The 18,434-nt window shown below is 39.6% G+C and overlaps 2 protein-coding genes across 2 annotated transcripts; one reads left to right on the plus strand and one right to left on the minus strand.

Moving 5' to 3' along the window:
* The first annotated feature begins 4,724 nt into the window (after positions 1-4,724).
* On the plus strand, positions 4,725-5,646 carry LOC121778898 (serine/threonine-protein phosphatase 7 long form homolog). The gene is made up of 2 exons (XM_042176289.1): positions 4,725-5,520; positions 5,627-5,646. Exons 1-2 carry the CDS (start codon positions 4,725-4,727, stop codon positions 5,644-5,646), a joined length of 816 nt encoding a protein of 271 aa, XP_042032223.1.
* Positions 5,647-5,811: 165 nt separating this feature from the next.
* LOC121778899 lies at positions 5,812-8,341 on the minus strand. The gene is made up of 2 exons (XM_042176290.1): positions 8,132-8,341; positions 5,812-7,961 (listed from the first exon to the last, which is right to left on the minus strand). Exon 2 carries the CDS (start codon positions 7,822-7,824, stop codon positions 5,812-5,814), a length of 2,013 nt encoding a protein of 670 aa, XP_042032224.1. The 5' UTR covers positions 7,825-7,961; positions 8,132-8,341.
* Positions 8,342-18,434: the final 10,093 nt, after the last annotated feature.

Raw genomic sequence — 18,434 nt, forward strand, 5'->3', positions numbered from 1 at the left:
TATTCATCCAACTCAACTATACCTTTTTTTTTATAATTTATTAGTGACTATCCAACCACACCATTATATATTTATTATTATTAGTTTTTATAATAATATTATTACATGAAATATTTATTATTGCATAATAAAAATTGTTAAAAAAAAGTACAATAAATAATAAACTAAAAATTATAAAATAAATAATAAACAACATAAATTACAATAATTGAAATGCGAAATTAAAAATACATTATTGGTCCTCAAAACATAAGATGAAAATTAGTAACAGTAATTTTGAGAATCGGAGAATATATTACTTTCGTCATCATTCATAGTGAACAACAAATAAGACTACAACCAAAGAAGAAGGATTATATGAGGAGAAAAGATGATATTTTTTTTAATAAAAAAATATAGCAAATGCAGTCTCTATTTATAGAGAATGAAAAATTATGAATTTTGGTATAATTTTTATCATTGTTTAATATAATAGATAAAAGATAAATGGAATTTTAAAAAAGTATTTATCAACCAATGAGATTGTTTCATTTGTTACATTGATTTATTTATTGACAATTGGTTTATGGAGTAACATCTTATTAATCACATCAATAACACACCATCACATTTTGTATGTATGTTATTCAATAACAACCTATCATGTCATGCATCTTAAATTAAATTTCTATAATACATGCTAAAAGATTTATACAATTTACTCAAAAATATTCCTAAAACTGAGTAGGAAAACAAATGAATAATATTATTTTCAGCTTAAAAATATATTTATATGTACTATATTTTTTTTGTAGTCCATGATTACTTTATGTAGTGCATAATTTATGGTAAATGCAATTGATGTGTAGTGCAAGATTATATTTATATTTTTTATAGTTTTATATGTACTATTCTCTCCGTCCAAAAAGAATATGCACTTTGGATTTGATAGAGTTTTAATGCAAAATTGGTAAAGTAAAAGAAAGGTAGAGAGAAAAAGTAATTAAAGTATGGTTAGTGAAAAATGAGTCTCATCATAATAGTGAGAAAAAAGTTTCCAAAATTAGAAAGGTTATACTCCCTTCGTCCCATTAAATATGCAACATTTGCTTTTCGGCATATGATTTTATGTAGTGTTGTTTTGTGAGTTAATGAGGAGAGAGTAAAGTAAGAGAGAAGAAAAAATAGAGAGAGTATTGTTTTCATTTTTAGAAACGTTTGATTTTTAATGGGACAAACCAAAAAGGAAAACATTTCAAAAAGGAGTATTTTTGTGGGATGTATTAAAAAGAAAAAAATACATATTATTCTGAGAATGGGGACTATATGATTATATTTTTATGTACTGAATGATTTATGGTAAATTGACAAATAGTGCATGCTTATATTTTAGTATTATATTTTATTCTGAAGTACTTATGAAACAAATTCATGATTACTAATGCAATCACATCATTGAGTAACTTTTGGGAAAATAAATATGATATGAATTGCATGCATCATGGAAAATCTAAATTTGTATTGATCGATACATGCAAACATATTAAATTTGAGAGTATAAAATTTATTAATGAGTAACAGCAAATGCAAAGTAAGTTTTCATTGCAGCAAAGTAAGTTTTCAGTACACATGCTTATAAATTCAAATTAATAAACTTTAAATATATCCAAATTTATGAATATTAAAATAAATATATCCGAATTTATGAATGGAAATTTTGACGATAGAAAATGTGACTATCATTTGTGTCATTTACTAAAATAATATTTTTTTTCCCAAAAACATGTCAATCTGCATTTAATGCATTTGGGGATTGATAAGTATAGGGATCAGATCATTCGGGTTCACTAATTACCGGGACCTCTTTTATAGATTGAGTTATGAGATGGCTAATCTCAGAGGATACAAGCCAAGTACACAACAATCTATTACAAGATTACAAGTAAACTAAGTATCTATTACAGTGTATGAACCCTAATCAGAAACCCTAGCTACCTTCAGATCCTTAACCGGATCTGGAATCCAAGCCTCTACTGATTGGGGAACCCTGCACACTAGAATACACAAGTCAGTAACACAAGAAAGAGATCCTTTTGGATCTAATCTGAAATAACAACAAAAGGTCATTTAGGAAATGGGTCAGGTCGCACACACACGACTTCACAGGGGCCAAGGACCTCATCAATCTTCACCAACAAGTCTCAAGGGAGCACCGCGCAGTAACCAAACCTTAACCCTAGGGATACTCCAACTGCTACAACACAGAGATCACCTCAGTTCACAAGGATCTAACACAAGAATCCTCACAGAACCTCCAATCACACAAGAATCCAACAAAGAAGTTGAACTAAACCCTAGATCTGAGAAGGAACACACAAGCACCCACTTCACTCAGAATCTAAACCGATGGACCTCTCTAGAACCGAGAATCATCGTGGAGATGTCACGGTGTTATGTGATTATGCGCATGTTCCTTCATGAGTTGTGAATGGCGATGAGTTTTGATTGATAGATGTTGGGGTATGAGACTATAAGCTTTGTCCGCGAACATAGACTTCCTTAGAAGTATGCTAGTCTGAAAGCGCTCGAACTATAAGTTTCACTATCGCTTTCCTGAGCGATAAAACAACGAGAATACGAAATGAAGTAGAATACAAGGAAATTGCGTGGGAGTTTGAATGAGAAGATGAAGGAGAACTGGGGAATTGTTCGAACGACGTAAGCAAATTTCGGGACAAAATTTTTGTTAAGATTGGTAGGATGTAACATCCGCGATTTTCAGATATAATTTTTTTTCTATTTAATGCGATATTAAGATGGAATTTATGAAGGAAACAAAATTAAATAATAGTTAATTTCTCGCATGGTTAAAATCGAGGATCGATTTTGAAGAATTAATATTTAGAACAACACTAAATATTAATTGGTTGCGTTGGGTGATATTAATCTTGGTTGAGAACGGGACGACAAAATTAATTAAAGTTTTCCGTGAACCTTAATTAATAGAAAGGAAAGCAAAATGTGAAGTGATATACTTGGACTTCTTCAACAAATAATAGTCCCATTTATATTACAAAAGAGGCTTGGGGCCTAGGAACTAAATCAAATAAATAAAATATACAAGTGGGGCTCTCAACTAAAATGAGTCCAAGTGGGAGATCTTTGAGCCCAATCTTTTTCATTCTTCACGGGAGATTCACCAATCTGCTCTCCTAAGTGTAACTCATCTTTAGCAAAAATACATCAGATATTTTTAGCATCCATCCCACTCCGTAGCCGTTATCTGCAAGGAATTAAACACCGAAATAAATCCTAATCATGAGGATTTATCACAATTAACTCAGCCACTAATTACCAATTAAACCACCAAATAAATCCTAATCATGAGGATTAATCATAGAATTTAAGTGCAGCCACTAATTACCCTTAAATCACCAATTAATTGAGAATTAATCTCAATTAACTCACACGATCCTACACCCACAAATATCAGGGTAGTCACTTCCCATCCTCACTTCACATCTGCAAATTCCAAGTAAAATCAGAGAGAGAGCCGGGAGAGAAAAGGGAGTAGAAGAACTGTTGGTTCCCATTCTTTTTCCTATCACTGCAAGTTACGAAATAGAGGGATTCCAGGGGCTGCCTAATCCTCAATTCAACTCTAAAGTAGGTAATTCATTTCAAGATTCATGTTTCAATCTCCACAATCCTTTCCAATGTTACAACATACACGAATGTCTCTTGACAGAAACAATCTGCCAAACCAAGGAGTTCATTCCTTTCGACCTTACAAACTCCACAACCAAGTTTACATCGCGAGGTATAATTTCTAGGCAAAATTCCAAGAAGAGACGTTATGGCAAAATGTATCCGCCATTTGGACCCTGAAAAAACAAGATTCCAGCCATGGTATAGACGCGAGAAGCTCTCGCGTGTTTTAATTAAACACGCTTGAAGCTCTCGCGTGGTTTAAAAGTATAGACGCATCACCGTAATGCGTGTTTAAAGTAAAACACGCATATTCCTCTCGCGTGTATTAAAAGAGAGACGCGTCTTCCTCTCGCGTGTTTAAAGTAAACACGCGACACGCTCTCGCGTGTCTCCCTTGCTTCACAAATTCACTCCAGACGGCAGAACATACGCATTACGCGAAGAGGAGACGAAAACCGGCGAAAATTCTGCCCAACCAGCGAAATTCGAAGCCTAATCCGATAGTTAGCTCTCCCAATCCAATTTGAAGTGTTGTTAGGTAAATTTCAACCCTTATTTTCGTTTTTATTGGTATAATTTAGGTGGGTATAATAGTTAGGGTTCATGGGGTAGAAAGCATTGGCACGTGAATTTGGTGTTGAATTATTCAATTTGGTTGATTTTATCTTGAATTTGGTTGTATTTGATGTTGAATTATTCAATTTGGTTGATATTTTGTTGAATTTGGTGTTATTTTGGTGAATGTGATTGATATTTTGTTGAATTATTGAATATGGTTGAATATGGTGTTAATTTGTTGAATTTGATGTTAATTTGTTGAATTTAGTTGAATTTGGTGTTGAATTATTCAATTTGGTTGATTTTATCTTGAATTTGGTTGTATTTGATGTTGAATTATTCAATTTGGTTGATGTTTTGTTGAATTTGGTGTTATTTTGTTGCATTTGGTGTTAATTTGGTTGAATTTATTAAGTGATTTTTTTTTTATAAAATTTGGTTTATAATTAAACATGTTAAATTTTGATTATATTAGGATGTCGCGATATGGACCAGAAGATCCTTCTGTTTTGCATTATCAGCACAGTCATATATCACGCAAGGCGTGGGCAGGCCAAGAAACAACCTCGTTCAATATTCGGCGCTTTGAGGGACATTTCTGGGAAATCGATAATCATCACAGACGCGTGATTGATTATGTTTGTAGATTTGGTTTAGGTGGAGTTCTTTTCTGTGGTAAGGCTCTGGATGTAGATCATGCGTTGATCACAGCTTTGGTTGAGCGTTGGAGGCCAGAGACACATACATTCCATCTTCCCGTAGGGGAAACTACCATTACATTACAAGACGTTCAAGTATTATGGGCTTTACGTGTAGATGGAGTACCCTTTACAGGAAATGGGTTTTGTGAAACTGGGTGGAGGGGTTTATGTGAAGAGCTCTTAGGCTTCTATCCCCTTCAAAGCGAGATGAAGGAAAAAGGTATCTTGGCATCCGCGCTAATACATAGGATGACGATTGAACCGTTAGGAGATGGTCTCGAAGACGAAGCCTACATTAAACGGGCACGTATGATTGTGCTTGTGCTATTGGGAGGGTTGATCTTACCCGACGGCTCAGGGTGTAAGATACCTCTCATGTGGTTGACCCAACTTCGAGACGTAGAGGCTGCCTCTATGATTAGTTGGGCGAGTGTTGCGCTTGGTACATTATACCATAATCTCTGTGAGGCGTCTATGGGCAAACGGACAGACATTGGAGGTCCGACAGTGCTCCTACAACTTTGGGCGTGGGAGAGAATGCCCACTTTGAGACCGGATTTTGTAGCGGCACGTATACATACAAACAACACTCCATGTGCATTAATGTAAGTTTGTTGTTTCATCTCTTTTGTGTATTTAATGACAACATATTTAATTGACAACTTTTGTTATTGTAGGTGGACTGGCTCATATATGATAAACAGAGCCCCTAAACATTCTGTTTGACATTATCGTGAACAGTTGTCATTACTCCAAAATAGCCAGGTAAAATGAATAATGTTTAATGTTTAATATATATTTGGGTAATTTTAATGTAAACTTGTTATTGTAGTTTATTTGGATGCCCTACGTGGACCGTCAATTACCAGACTCCTGCCTCGATATGAACAACAGTTGGAGATCTGTGACGTACATGGTTTGTTGGGCTATCAATGATAGCTCTAATTGGGAGTTCCCTCGCAGCTAACAACACATTATTATAACACTCGGCCATGTTAGTAGATGTCTCACCCCATCGACGAAATTCATCGTGTGCCATAGTCCACTGCGATCTATCTATGGTAGTTTCGAGGTACCTCAGAGCTTCTGGACTCACTTTTTCTAATTCACGCCTTGCAGTCCAATATCTCCGCTCCTCAATTACTTCACCCATTATCCATACCCATTTCTTCACTCCGGGGCCTTTGTGTCTTTGTAACACATTCGATCTAACGTGAATTAAACAGAATCGATGATAACCAACTGGGGTCTCTTTCCACACATCAGCCTTCATGGCATTTATAATGCCTTGATGTTTGTCACTTATTATGCACACTTCCTGGTCATTCTTTATAATATGCACTCTCACAAGATTCAAAAACCAACTCCAACTCTTGTTTGTTTCTTCATCAACAATAGCAAAAGCAACTGACAAACAGTTCTTATTTGCATCGTAACCTACTGCAACAAGTAATTTACCTTTCAATCTTCCACGCAGGTGAGTCCCATCAACTGATAAGACCGGCTTTGCTACTTGGAACGCCTCTATTGCTGGCCCAAATGCCCAAAATACGTAGCGGAACGCCTTTGTATTACCTTGACTCAGTACAGGGTCATGCAACCACTCAACGATTGTCCCCGGATTTTGAGTTTGCAACTCAGTCAGGTAGCTGGGGAGTTGTCTGAAGGATCCCTCCCACCCACCATATACAAGCTCAATAGCTTTTCTGCGAGAGTACCATGCTTTCTTGTAGCTGATTTTCACGTGAAATTTATCTTGGATATATGTACGTACTGCAGAAGGCTTGAATCCAGCATCGTTTTCAATTTGGCTTCGAATACAGAGAGCAGTCATGGATGATGTAAGATTAACATGTTCACTTGGATCGTGATCTCCCATACAGCAATGACGATCAACCCATGAGTTGATAGACCAGCTACCATCACGTTTCTTAAACGTTGCTTTAACCTCCCAATTACATGGGTAGCGTTGCCCAAGGTCCCTGCCTCTTCTTTTCGGACCAAATGGGTCCCTACAAACTGCATGCCATCTTCTTGAATGACTATCCATAACCTCATACATCCGACCTGTTCCCACATGCCATAATGTGATAGCAGTTTTCAACTGCAATTTGCTATCAAATTTTGTTCCCACATCTATGTGTCTCGGATTATCCTCATCCCAATACCACATATCTTCTTCAACCAATCCATGGTCTTCTGAAAAGTAACCTCGGCTGCCTTCACATGGTAATGATCGAAAAAATGGTAACCCTTCAGGCACATAGTTGGGAACAGGTTGCTCCCCACGAACAAATGGTGGTACATAATTCTCAACCATCATATCAAGTGTCTCATCGTCTGTAGAATCTTCACATGATTCTGCACTATAATCAAGATCACTTGGTTGAGAACCATCGGAACCATCACAATCAGAGCCATCTGCACCATCAACATTATCTGCACCATCACAATTATCAGAACCATCTGAACCATCACAATTATCTGAACCATCTGAACCATCATAACCATCACATGTCACATTTGGTACATCTAGTGGTTTCTCAACCTCCCTCCCAGATGTGTTGAATTCAAAGCTATGATATTCATCATCCCTTCTAGATGTCCCGACATCAAAACTAGGATAACAATCCCTCCTAGACGTTCCAACATCATGATGAGTGATAGGTGGTTCAAATTGCAACGCAGTGGTAACAAGAGTATATTCAATAAAAAGTTCAATTTGACTTGGATTTTCAGCAAACATATACTCCAACAAATTAGCATCCACTGGTGTAGCTATATAATTCACCACTCCACTAAAAACCACAGGATGCCTCCATGTTAAATCAATCGTATGTGCATCCAACTCAATTCCAATTTTTTCACATATCATTGAAACAAGTTGATAATAAGATATCTTTTAATCCAATATAATAAATGATTTTGCACGAGGGGGATCATTAGCAACACCCAAACCTGGGAGCTGAATAATTTTCCCATCCCAATATAAACTCACAAACACCATTAAACCTGCAAAATAAGTACGACATAACATCATATACTATAAATTCAACATACTTAAATAAATATTGAACAAAATTAAAACCGAAAATTCAATACCAAGTTCAATGCCATTAACCCTAAATCTATACCTAACTAACATATAGCAATGATAATTGAAACTAATAGTCAAAAATTACCTAACACCACTTCAAATAGGAATTAGAGCATCAAAATATCGGATTCACTTCGATTTTCGCCGGCTAGAGACGTTAGCCGTCGCTGAGTGCGAGAGAATGAGCGAGCCGGAAGTGAATTCGCGAGTGGAAAGTGAGGTCTCTGCCGTCTGGGCTCGAATTTGTGTCCAACGTAACACACGAGAGCGTGTCGCGTAACGTAACACGCGATTTCCTGATGCGTGTTATGTATACACGCGATAGCTTGATGCGTGTTTAATTAAAACACGCGAGAGCTTCTCGTGTCTATACTATGGCTGGAATCTTGTTTTTTCAGGGTCCAAATGGCGGATACAATTTGCCATGACGTCCATTCGTGGAATTTTGCCATAATTTCTACCCAAATCAACATCATGAACATTTAGCATTTTAGCATCATACACCAATCTCCCACACAAGTATTTCAATCAACATCAATCAACAATGAATCGAACATCACAAATTGAAACCCCTTGCTGCGAATTGAAAATTGAAAACGATAGAACATAAATTGTATAAGGAACTTATCTTTCGGGGCTGTTCGGGGTTGTTTTGAGGCTGTTTGGGTTGGTTCCGGGGCCGTTCGGGGTGAATAGGGTCTCTGCCGAACAGCCGTTGACGGAGATTGGAGAGGATCGATGGACTGCTCCTCGAACTGGTCAGCGGCGATGGCGGAATGGCAGCAGCGGCGATGGCGGAATGGCAGCAGCGGCGACGGCGACGACGAGACGTTGCTGCACGGTAGCGACGGCGACGCGCCAGTCGCGGCGCTGCTGTTCAGCCACGGTGATTCCACGGCGTACGACGGCGTTGGCTGCTCGGAACAGTGACAGCAGCGGCGCTGTGCAGTCGACTGGTGGTGGTGCGACGACGTTCTCGAACGGAAGGTAGTGAGAGGGAGAACGGCGGTGGCGTGGGTGAGATTCGGAGAAGACGATGGGTGAAGGGATTTCTCAATTTGGGGATTTCTCAATTTGGAAAAAAGTGAGGAGGGGGAGTAAGGTGTTTGACCGATTGTGGAGGATGGGAGTATAGTTGGGCTACTCTTTTGAGCCTCACTATTTTTGAATGAAGAAATAAAGGGGGCTAAGTAAAAATATATGTGTTGGGCCACTAATTAATATAAATCGTTGGGCCGATAAATAAATTAATTGTAGAGGAAATACAAAGAGCCAACGGAGGAATTTTAAGCGTGAGGGGCCGACCGGCGTCACACGCGACGCCTTGGGCGGCCGCCTAATAATCGAAAATATGCGGAAAAATTGAGAAATGAGATAAAAGACTTTAATTAGGGTGCATGCATTCTAATTAGTAGTTTTCTCGCGCTAATTGATGTGTTACTATTTTATTTATCTAAAGGGAATTGTTCCGTGAGACTCTAAATTCAGAACGAGGAATACTCAAGTGCGATATCTTTTAAACGAATGAGGTGGGCATTTCTATCCTACATTATTGTGTGGGCTTTCTAACTAAGTATTTCGTGGGTTTTCGAACTAAAGTTTTACTGTGGGCTTTCGAACTAAAGTTTCACTGTGGGCTTTCGGTTTAAATACGAATTAAGTCCCAAGTCTCTTATATTGAAATTGGTGTGATTTTTAATCCATGATGATGTGATATATGTGCTTAAAGTGGAAGTGATTGTCATGTGTTGCTATGTATAGCTTCTTGAGTGGATTGTGAATCGCTCGGCCTTGCCGATATGATGTTATACAATGTTCGACTTGGTTGATATGATGTTATTCGATGCTCGGTGCCGACCGATAAACATGCATTATGTTTCAAACTGGTTTTGAAAGGAAATGAGGATATAAATATTTTTGTCATGCCATATTTTATTTTGAAAATGTCTATCTGTTTGTCTAGCAAGGGGAGCGTCCCTACTAGACCAATTATTTTATAATCGAATTCGGGTCTGGGTGTGGAGAGTGTGTCCACCCAGGCTAGTGTACACAACATGTGGATCGGGAGCCATCCTTCGAGTTGGCCGGTCTAGTGGACTCGGAATGTGGCCACATTCCCAGTTCATGTATAGTTCTGATGTGGTCTATGGGACCTATCCGAAGTGGTTGTTGCCACGCATGGTTAATCGAATTCGGGTCTCAGTGTGAGTAGCGTCCCTACTTTGACTAGTGTACACCAGGGACCGTGAGTCATCGAGCGGGTTGGCCGGTTATTGTGACCGTGGGAGGTGGCCACCTTCACGGCACCAGAAATAAAAGATATGACAGTTTTTCAAAGAACTCAAGGATCAGTCAAAGGTTTATGATTTTGATTAAATGAGATGGTACTTTATGGAAAAACTTAAAGATCAGTCGATTGATCCTGTTTTATGAAATAAAATGATTTTAGTGTACTCGGGCCTTTTTTTAGATAAAACCCCGAGCTCACTTAGTAATGGCTTGACAATGTTTTGTGAAAATATTTTGGCTTGTGATCACTGAGTACATCAAGTACTCAGCCCTGCATGTGTTTTAAAAATGTGCAGGTTGAGGAGTGATGACGATGGGCGGTGTTGAGCAATGACGGAGTATGTTCTTTGATAGAATGGTGATTGGATGCATCGTGTCTCCATACATGATGTCATTCTCTCTTGAACGCTTCCGCTAAAACAGTTTTCTATTGAGACCACATATTATTGATTGAGTTTATGTACTTTTCGAGATGATACTCTGATTATATTCAAGTTATTTCCATTATTTCGAGCAAAGTCCAATTATCCCTTTGTATTCCTCTTTCTTCCCCGCTTCTTTAATCTCACCCCAGTCGCGATCAACCGTTCTTTCTATCCTTAGAAAGGGGGCGTGACAGTAAAACACAGACCATACTTTGCAGTAAGTTTCAGATATCTAAGAAGCCATTTCAGAGCCTCCCAATGCACAGATCCAGGATTAGACATGTATCTACTCAAGCAAGACACAGCATAAGCAATATCAGGCCGAGTACTAACCAATAAGTACATAACAGAACCTATAGCATTGGCATAAGACACCTTTTTTATGGCATCAATATCAACATTAGACTTTGGACACAAATCCTTACTTAACAGAAAATGAGCAGCTAAAGGCACAGTCGCAATTTTAGCAGAAGACATATTAAACTTTTGCAAGATCTTATGCACATAGGGTTCTTGGTGAAGCACAAGGACATAATCATTTATGTTCCTAAAGATATTAATTCCCAAAATTTTCTAAGCATCACCAAGATCCTTCATTTCAAAATTATCACACAAAGCAGCTTGTACATGCTTAATAAACTTAAGGCAGGGTCCCATAATCAGCATATCATCAACATATAACAACAAGAACACAGGAACCTTATCAAGATTTTTCACATATAGGCAAGCATCAAAGGTACTCCTAACAAACCCAAGTTTTTGCATACAAGAATTAAACTTGATATTTCATTGTCTAGGGGACTGCTTTAAACCATACAAAGCTTTTTTCAGCAAGCAAACATGATTGGGGTACTTAGGATCCACAAAACCCTCATGATTGGGATACTTAGGAATCACCATGCAAAAAAGCAGTTTTGACATCCATTTGTTTCAACTCCCAATCAAAGTGAGCACATAGAGCAAGCATAAGTCTAACAGTAGTAAATTTCACAACAGGAGCAAATATTTCAGTATAATCTACCCCCTCTTGTTGAGTAAACCATTTGGCCACAAGTATGACCTTGTACCTTAGACCATCTACCTCATTTTTCAATTTGAACAACCATCTGCAATCAACAACAGAAGCACCAGCAGGTAGAGGAACAAGTAACCAGGTACAATTAACTTTAAGAGATAGTATTTCATCTTCCATGGCTTTATGCCACAGATCCCAGAACTTAGATTTCAGAGCCTGCTTATAAGACTGAGGTTCTTCCCCATCAGATTCATGCACATTAAAAGCAAGAGTAATCAAATTCACAAGACCTAAGTACCTAACAGGAGGATTAGGCTGCCTTCTGCCTTTATCTCTAGACAGGAGGTAATCCTTTAAATCTGGACCAGGGTTAGGAACATGTTGAGGCTCAACAACTTGCTCATCATGAATAGTCACATTTTGGGGCTCAGGCTGAGGTTCAGGTTCAGGTTCAGGCTCAGGCTCAGGCTCAGGCTCAGGTTCAGGTTCTGGTTCAGGGTCAGGGGCTATAGGATTTGTATTCCAGAATGGCTCCACCTCACTTGGAGCATCATTAGATGGCTCCACCTCAGTGAGAGTGTCAGTGGACTCCACCTCAGTAAGAGGCTCATTGTCAGCACTTGTTGGAGAGGTATCAGGGTCAGTTCTAAGGCATGGGAACTCATCCTCATTAAAGACCACATCCCTACTTATTATGACCCTAAATCCTGGTTCACTTCTATTCCAAATCCTATAACCCTTAACACCTACTGGTATCCAAGAAACACCCCTTTCTTGGATCTGGGATCTAGCTTATCAGTTTTGGTGTGAATAAAAGCAATACAACTAAACACTTTTAAATAGGATAAAGAAATTTTTCTCCCAGTGAATATAGACTCAGGACATTTACCCTTTAAAGGGACTGAGGGTGACCTATTCACCACGTATGCTGAAGTCAGAAGGGCTTCACCCCAAATTTTTTTAGAAAGACCACTTTTAGACAAAAGACACCTAACTTTTTCCAAAAGGGTTCTGTTCATCCTTTCAGCAACTCCATTTTGCTGAGGGTATAAGGAATAATCTTGTTTCTTTTAATTCCAAACTTAGAACACAAAGAATCCATTTGAGAATTACAAAACTCAAGACCATTATCTATTCTAATCACTTTAATTGTTTTTTCAGTTTGATTTTCAACAAGATTTTTCCATGTCAAAAACTTTTCAAAGACTTCAGACTTATTTTCATCAAAAAACACCAAACTTTTCTGGAAAAATCATCAATTATAGACAGAAAATACACGGACCCTGAATGAGTAGAAACAGAGGCTGGACCCCACACATCCATGTGAAGGTACTCAATAACATTCTGACTGATATTCTCAGTCACAGGTGTAGGGAAGGTAACTCGATGTTGTTTGCCCAAAACACAAGTGTCACAAAAGGGAAGACTATTTTGAAAATCATTTTCAGACAACAACTCATTTTTCTTCAAAATATTTAGACCCTTTTCACTCATATGACCAAGTCTATTATGCCACAACATGGTTTTGTCAACCCTGACCACATTAGCAAGATTATTCACACAGGCCAAAGACTGAGCAGAACACACATAGAGATTACACTTTTTCTCAGCTTAAACAAGCACATAGCACATTTACAGATTTTCATAACACCCTGCCCCCACTTACCCTCAAGCCCATCTTGCTCTAAACAGGTACAAGAAAGTAGGTTGTAACACAAATCAGGCACATATCTCACATTCTTCAAATTAAGCACATAGCCATTACTGAATTTCAAACACACAGTCCCAATGCCAAGGATCTGACACTTTTTGTCATTAGCCATAGACAAAAAAGTATTTTCCACAGGTTTGAAATCAGAAAACACATTTTTGAAAGGAGAGATATGATAGGTGCACCCTGAATCAATTAGCCAGTCATTCATGGAAAACGAACAACCAAGAGTAGAGTTAACATAAAGAATATCATGAGTCATGAAGCACACAAAGAATATCATGAGTCATGAAGCACACACCTTCAGAATCACTATTCTTAGCCAGGTTAGCAATTGAATCCAGTTGGTTATTATTATTATTGTTCTTGTTTTTCTGCCTCTTTGGGTTAGGGCACTCCCTTTTATAGTGACCAACCTCACCACAGTTAAAACATTTTCTATTAGCCTTAGGATTCTTGCTTCTAGACCTGGACCTACTCTTGCCCTTCTTTTTACCATTGCCATTAGAGCTACTGTCCTCATTACCCCCTCTTGTTTTAGATCTGCCCCTAACATTTAAAGCCTTTGAGTGAGTAGATTTAAAAGCCTGATTTTCTTTAAGCTCAATTTCCTTAGATTTTAAAGAACTAATGATCAAATCAAGAGGGGCAATATCCCTGCCATACTTTATAGCAGCTTTAACATCATTATAGGAAGCAGGGATAGCATTCATTAGAGCAATACTGGTATACTCATCAATGGTTTTGTCACTAGACCTTTTAATATCTTGAACAAGCTTTTGAAAAACATCAATATTGTCGTCAATATTCTTTGAAAGATCCAATTTAAACTTGAAAAGCTTTTCCAACAATTACATTCTTGAGGACATAGAAGTCTCAGTATACAGAGTATCCAGTTTCTCCCAAAGTTCAGAGGCAGACTCAATGGTACCAACCTTTGTAATCACAGAATCAGAAAGGTTGAGTATTATAGTAGACCTAGCTAATTCATTCATTTCAGCAACCTTTTCTTTAGATTCAGTCTAAGGGACTTTACCCTATTTGAAAACTTTTTGCTGAATCAAAACACACTTCATTTTCTGTTTCCAAATCACAAAATCATTTTTCCCATTAAAGGGGACAATGCCAACTGGTTGGGACATTTTGAGAAAGATTTTAACACACACAAAAGTACCAACAACCCAGAGAGCACAGCAAGCAACCCTGCTATCACAGAGAGTGGTCTTAAACACACAACAGTCAAGGGGACCATTTAGAACAGATTTACAGGGATTTTTCATGCAGAAAATCACAGAAACACACTTACAGCAAGCACACACGCACAGGACACACCTCAAAGTGATCCCAGACTCAATAATCAAGCCCAGAATGAGTTCCTCCCTATCTGTCACGTGTACCCCGGCAAGAGGATTTCCCAGTTCACAATCACCCAATGTATGGGGGCGCAGGGGGTCACTCAAGGCGGTTAAGGCACAGGGTGGATAGGTAATTCACTCAAGAACACAGAGTCAAGCTCTGAGAAACACACTTTAAGATTAAAGAAGCACACAGAAAGCGGCAACGGAAGCAAGGAAAGCTGTAAAATGCACCAAGAAACATGCTAAACAAGTAAGAGGACAGAAGCCTAAAACCACGGCCAGTGGCAACTACCAGCAACAACTGCCCACCCCTAGAACTAGAAAGCTGTAAAAGATTAAGGGATTAAGCCAATATACCAGAACGGAAACCCTTCGTTAAGGAGGATCCGACTATACCTCAGGGCCTATACCGGAGGCCGAGCTTTACTCTGAAGAGCCCACCTCCTTAATTTTTCGAGACCCGGCGTGCCCAAGTGATCCCCCCGTGGCTCTGATACCACTGTAGGGATCAGATCACTCGGGTTCACTAATTACCGAGACATTTTTTATAGATTGAGTTCTGAGATGGCTAATCTCAGAGGATACAAGCCAAGTACACAACAATCTATTACAAGATTACAAGTAAACTGACTAAGTATCTATTACAGTGTATGAACCCTAATCAGAAACCCTAGCTACCTTCAGATCCTTAACCGGATCTGGAATCCAAGCCTCTACTGATTGGGGAACCCTGCACACTAGAATACACAAGTCAGTAACACAAGAAAGGGATCCTTTCGGATCTAATCTGAAATAATAACAAAAGGTCCGAAGATTTAGGAAATGGGTCAGGTCGCACACACACGACTTCACAGGGCCAAGGACCTCCTCAATCTTCACCAACAAGTCTCAAGGGAGCACCGCGAAGTAACCAAACCCTAACCTTAGGGATACTCCAACTGCTACAACACAGAGACCACCACAGTTCACAAGGATCTAACACCAATCTCTCAGAACACTGCTTCGCAACTAGGGATGGCAAATCGTGCGTGTTGGGTCGTTATCGTGTCGACACGAAAACGACACGAACACGATAACAACAAACACGAACACGACCCGTTATGTAAACCTCAAACACGAACACGAACACGACACGAAACCCTCAGACACGAACACGACACGAACACGACACGAACCAATTCGGGTCAACACGACATGATAACAACACGTACACGAGATGACACGATAACGACTCGATAACAACACGACCTGATAACGGTTAAATCTATTAAAAATGAAAATAATAAGAATTAATAATATTAAAATATTATTTGTTAACGGATAACACGAACACGACACGAACACGACACGGACACGTATTTTTAACGGATAACACGAACCCGACACGAACACGACACGAAATTTTCGTGTCCTTAACGGGTCGACCCGATAAGGACACGAACCCAATAAGCTCTGACCCAAACCCATTATTTTCGTATCGGTTCGTGTCGTGTTATCGTGTCGTGTCAAAAATTGCCAGCCCTATTCGCAACACAAGAATCCTCACAGAACCTCCAATCACACAAGAATCCAACAAAGAAGTTGGACTAAACCCTTGATCTGAGAAGAAACACACAAGCACCCACTTCACTCAGAATCTAAACCGATGAACCTCTCTAGAACCGAGAAAGGAGCTTATAGATCGATCGACTCAAAATAAATCCAAATTAAATAATTGTTCTAAAAAAGGAAAAGAAATAATTGTAAATTATAAATAAAGCAAAAATAATCCTCTCCACTTCAACGTGACGTGAAATCGCCGAAGTGGTCCGGCGGACGTCTCTGGCGCCTCGACCGATGCTTGGCGATGGATCTCTCCGGCTCCTTATCGCCACCTCCTGTCGTATCAAACTCCGTCTTGTCCACCAAGTGCTCTGTTTCCGTCTCCTTTAGCCTAGCTGAGGGTTGCACCGTAACAAGCTCTCAAGGTGGAGATTTGTTGGTTTGCTATCTGAATTGGATTATTGGGAGTAAATCAACAAATGAAGTCTTCGATTAGGGATCCACAGTGGTGATAGCCCAGCAATAGCCCAGCCATAGCCCAGCCACAAACTCCTCCTGCCACATCATCAATACTAAAAATCCTCCTGCCACATGAGAAATAGCCCAGCCATAGCCTAGCCATATCATAAATAGCCCAGCCACATCAATAGCCACATCACTAATAACACAATATACGGAATTTAATTTACGAGACATATACGGGAAACATTAATAATACTATTTTAATTTTAAAAAAAGTACAATAAATTAAAAAAGTACAATAAATTTAAAAAGTACTAAAATTTTAAAAAAGTACATTAATAATAAAAATTACATTAAAAAAAAGTACATTTTACAAAATTACATAAATAAAAAAAACTAACTCCGAACAGTCCTCCGCGCTCATAACTCTTCAATTAAATCCTTTTGGAGTCGAATATGAGCTTCCGTTTGGCGCATGTCGGCATGTGCTTGGAGGAGGCCGGCTTCATCGTGAGGTACCCCACTCCGTGCGTTGGGGACGGTCACGCCGTGGCTTGGACCGGCTTCATTATCGTCGTTGGCCCAATCCGTCAGTTGTACACCTTCATCTTCGACAATCATGTTGTGCATGATAATACAGGCGTACATTGTATCAGCAATGCAGTCGACGTGCCACAAACACGTTGGACCCCTAACCGCCGCCCATCGAGCCTGGAGCACACCAAATGCGCGCTCCACGTCCTTGCGCGCGGACTCCTGTCGTGCCGCAAAGTAGGCCTTCTTCTCATCTCCTGGGCATCGGATCGTCTTCACAAAGACGGGCCACCTAGGGTATATCCCATCCGCCAAGTAGTAGTCCATATCATGCCGGTTGCCGTTGGCGACAAAACTGATGGCCGGACCGATGCCCTGGCACTGCTCGTTGAATAGGGGCGACGAGTTGAGGACGTTTAGGTCGTTGTTCGAACCGGCTATCCCAAAATACGCATGCCAAATCCACAGCCGGTAATCAGCTACAGCCTCGAGGATCATCGTGGGATTCTTTCCCTTGTAGCCGGTCGTGTAGAACCCCTTCCAGGCAGCAGGACAGTTCCTCCACTCCCAATGCATACAATCTATACTGCCTAACATTCCCGGGAACCCATGCTGCTCCCCATGCATCCTCAGCAGATCCCGGCAATCTTCGCGGGTAGGCTTTCGGAGATACTGATCACCGAATACTTCAATCACGGCTTGACAGAAATACTTCAAACATTCCAGGGAAGTCGTCTCACCGATGTGGAGGTACTCGTCCCACATGTCTGCCGCGCCTCCGTAAGCCAACTGCCGGATTGCCGCAGTGCACTTTTGAATTGGTGTGTGGCTAGGTTTGCCAGCAGCATCGTGCCTGAAGCGGAAATACAGATATCGTTGCTCCAAGGCGTTAACAATACGCATAAACATGGCTCTGCTCATCCTAAAACGTCGCCTGAAAATGTTGGCGTTGAACCGCGGCGTATAGGCGCTGATGTGCAGCTACGTGATCACGATCAATCGCTTGTCGACGATGGACAACTGGCCGAGGTCGAGGTACCGCCGGCTGCAAG

This window comes from Salvia splendens, chromosome 19 (assembly GCF_004379255.2).
Source record: "Salvia splendens isolate huo1 chromosome 19, SspV2, whole genome shotgun sequence".
Lineage (NCBI taxonomy): Eukaryota > Viridiplantae > Streptophyta > Magnoliopsida > Lamiales > Lamiaceae > Salvia > Salvia splendens.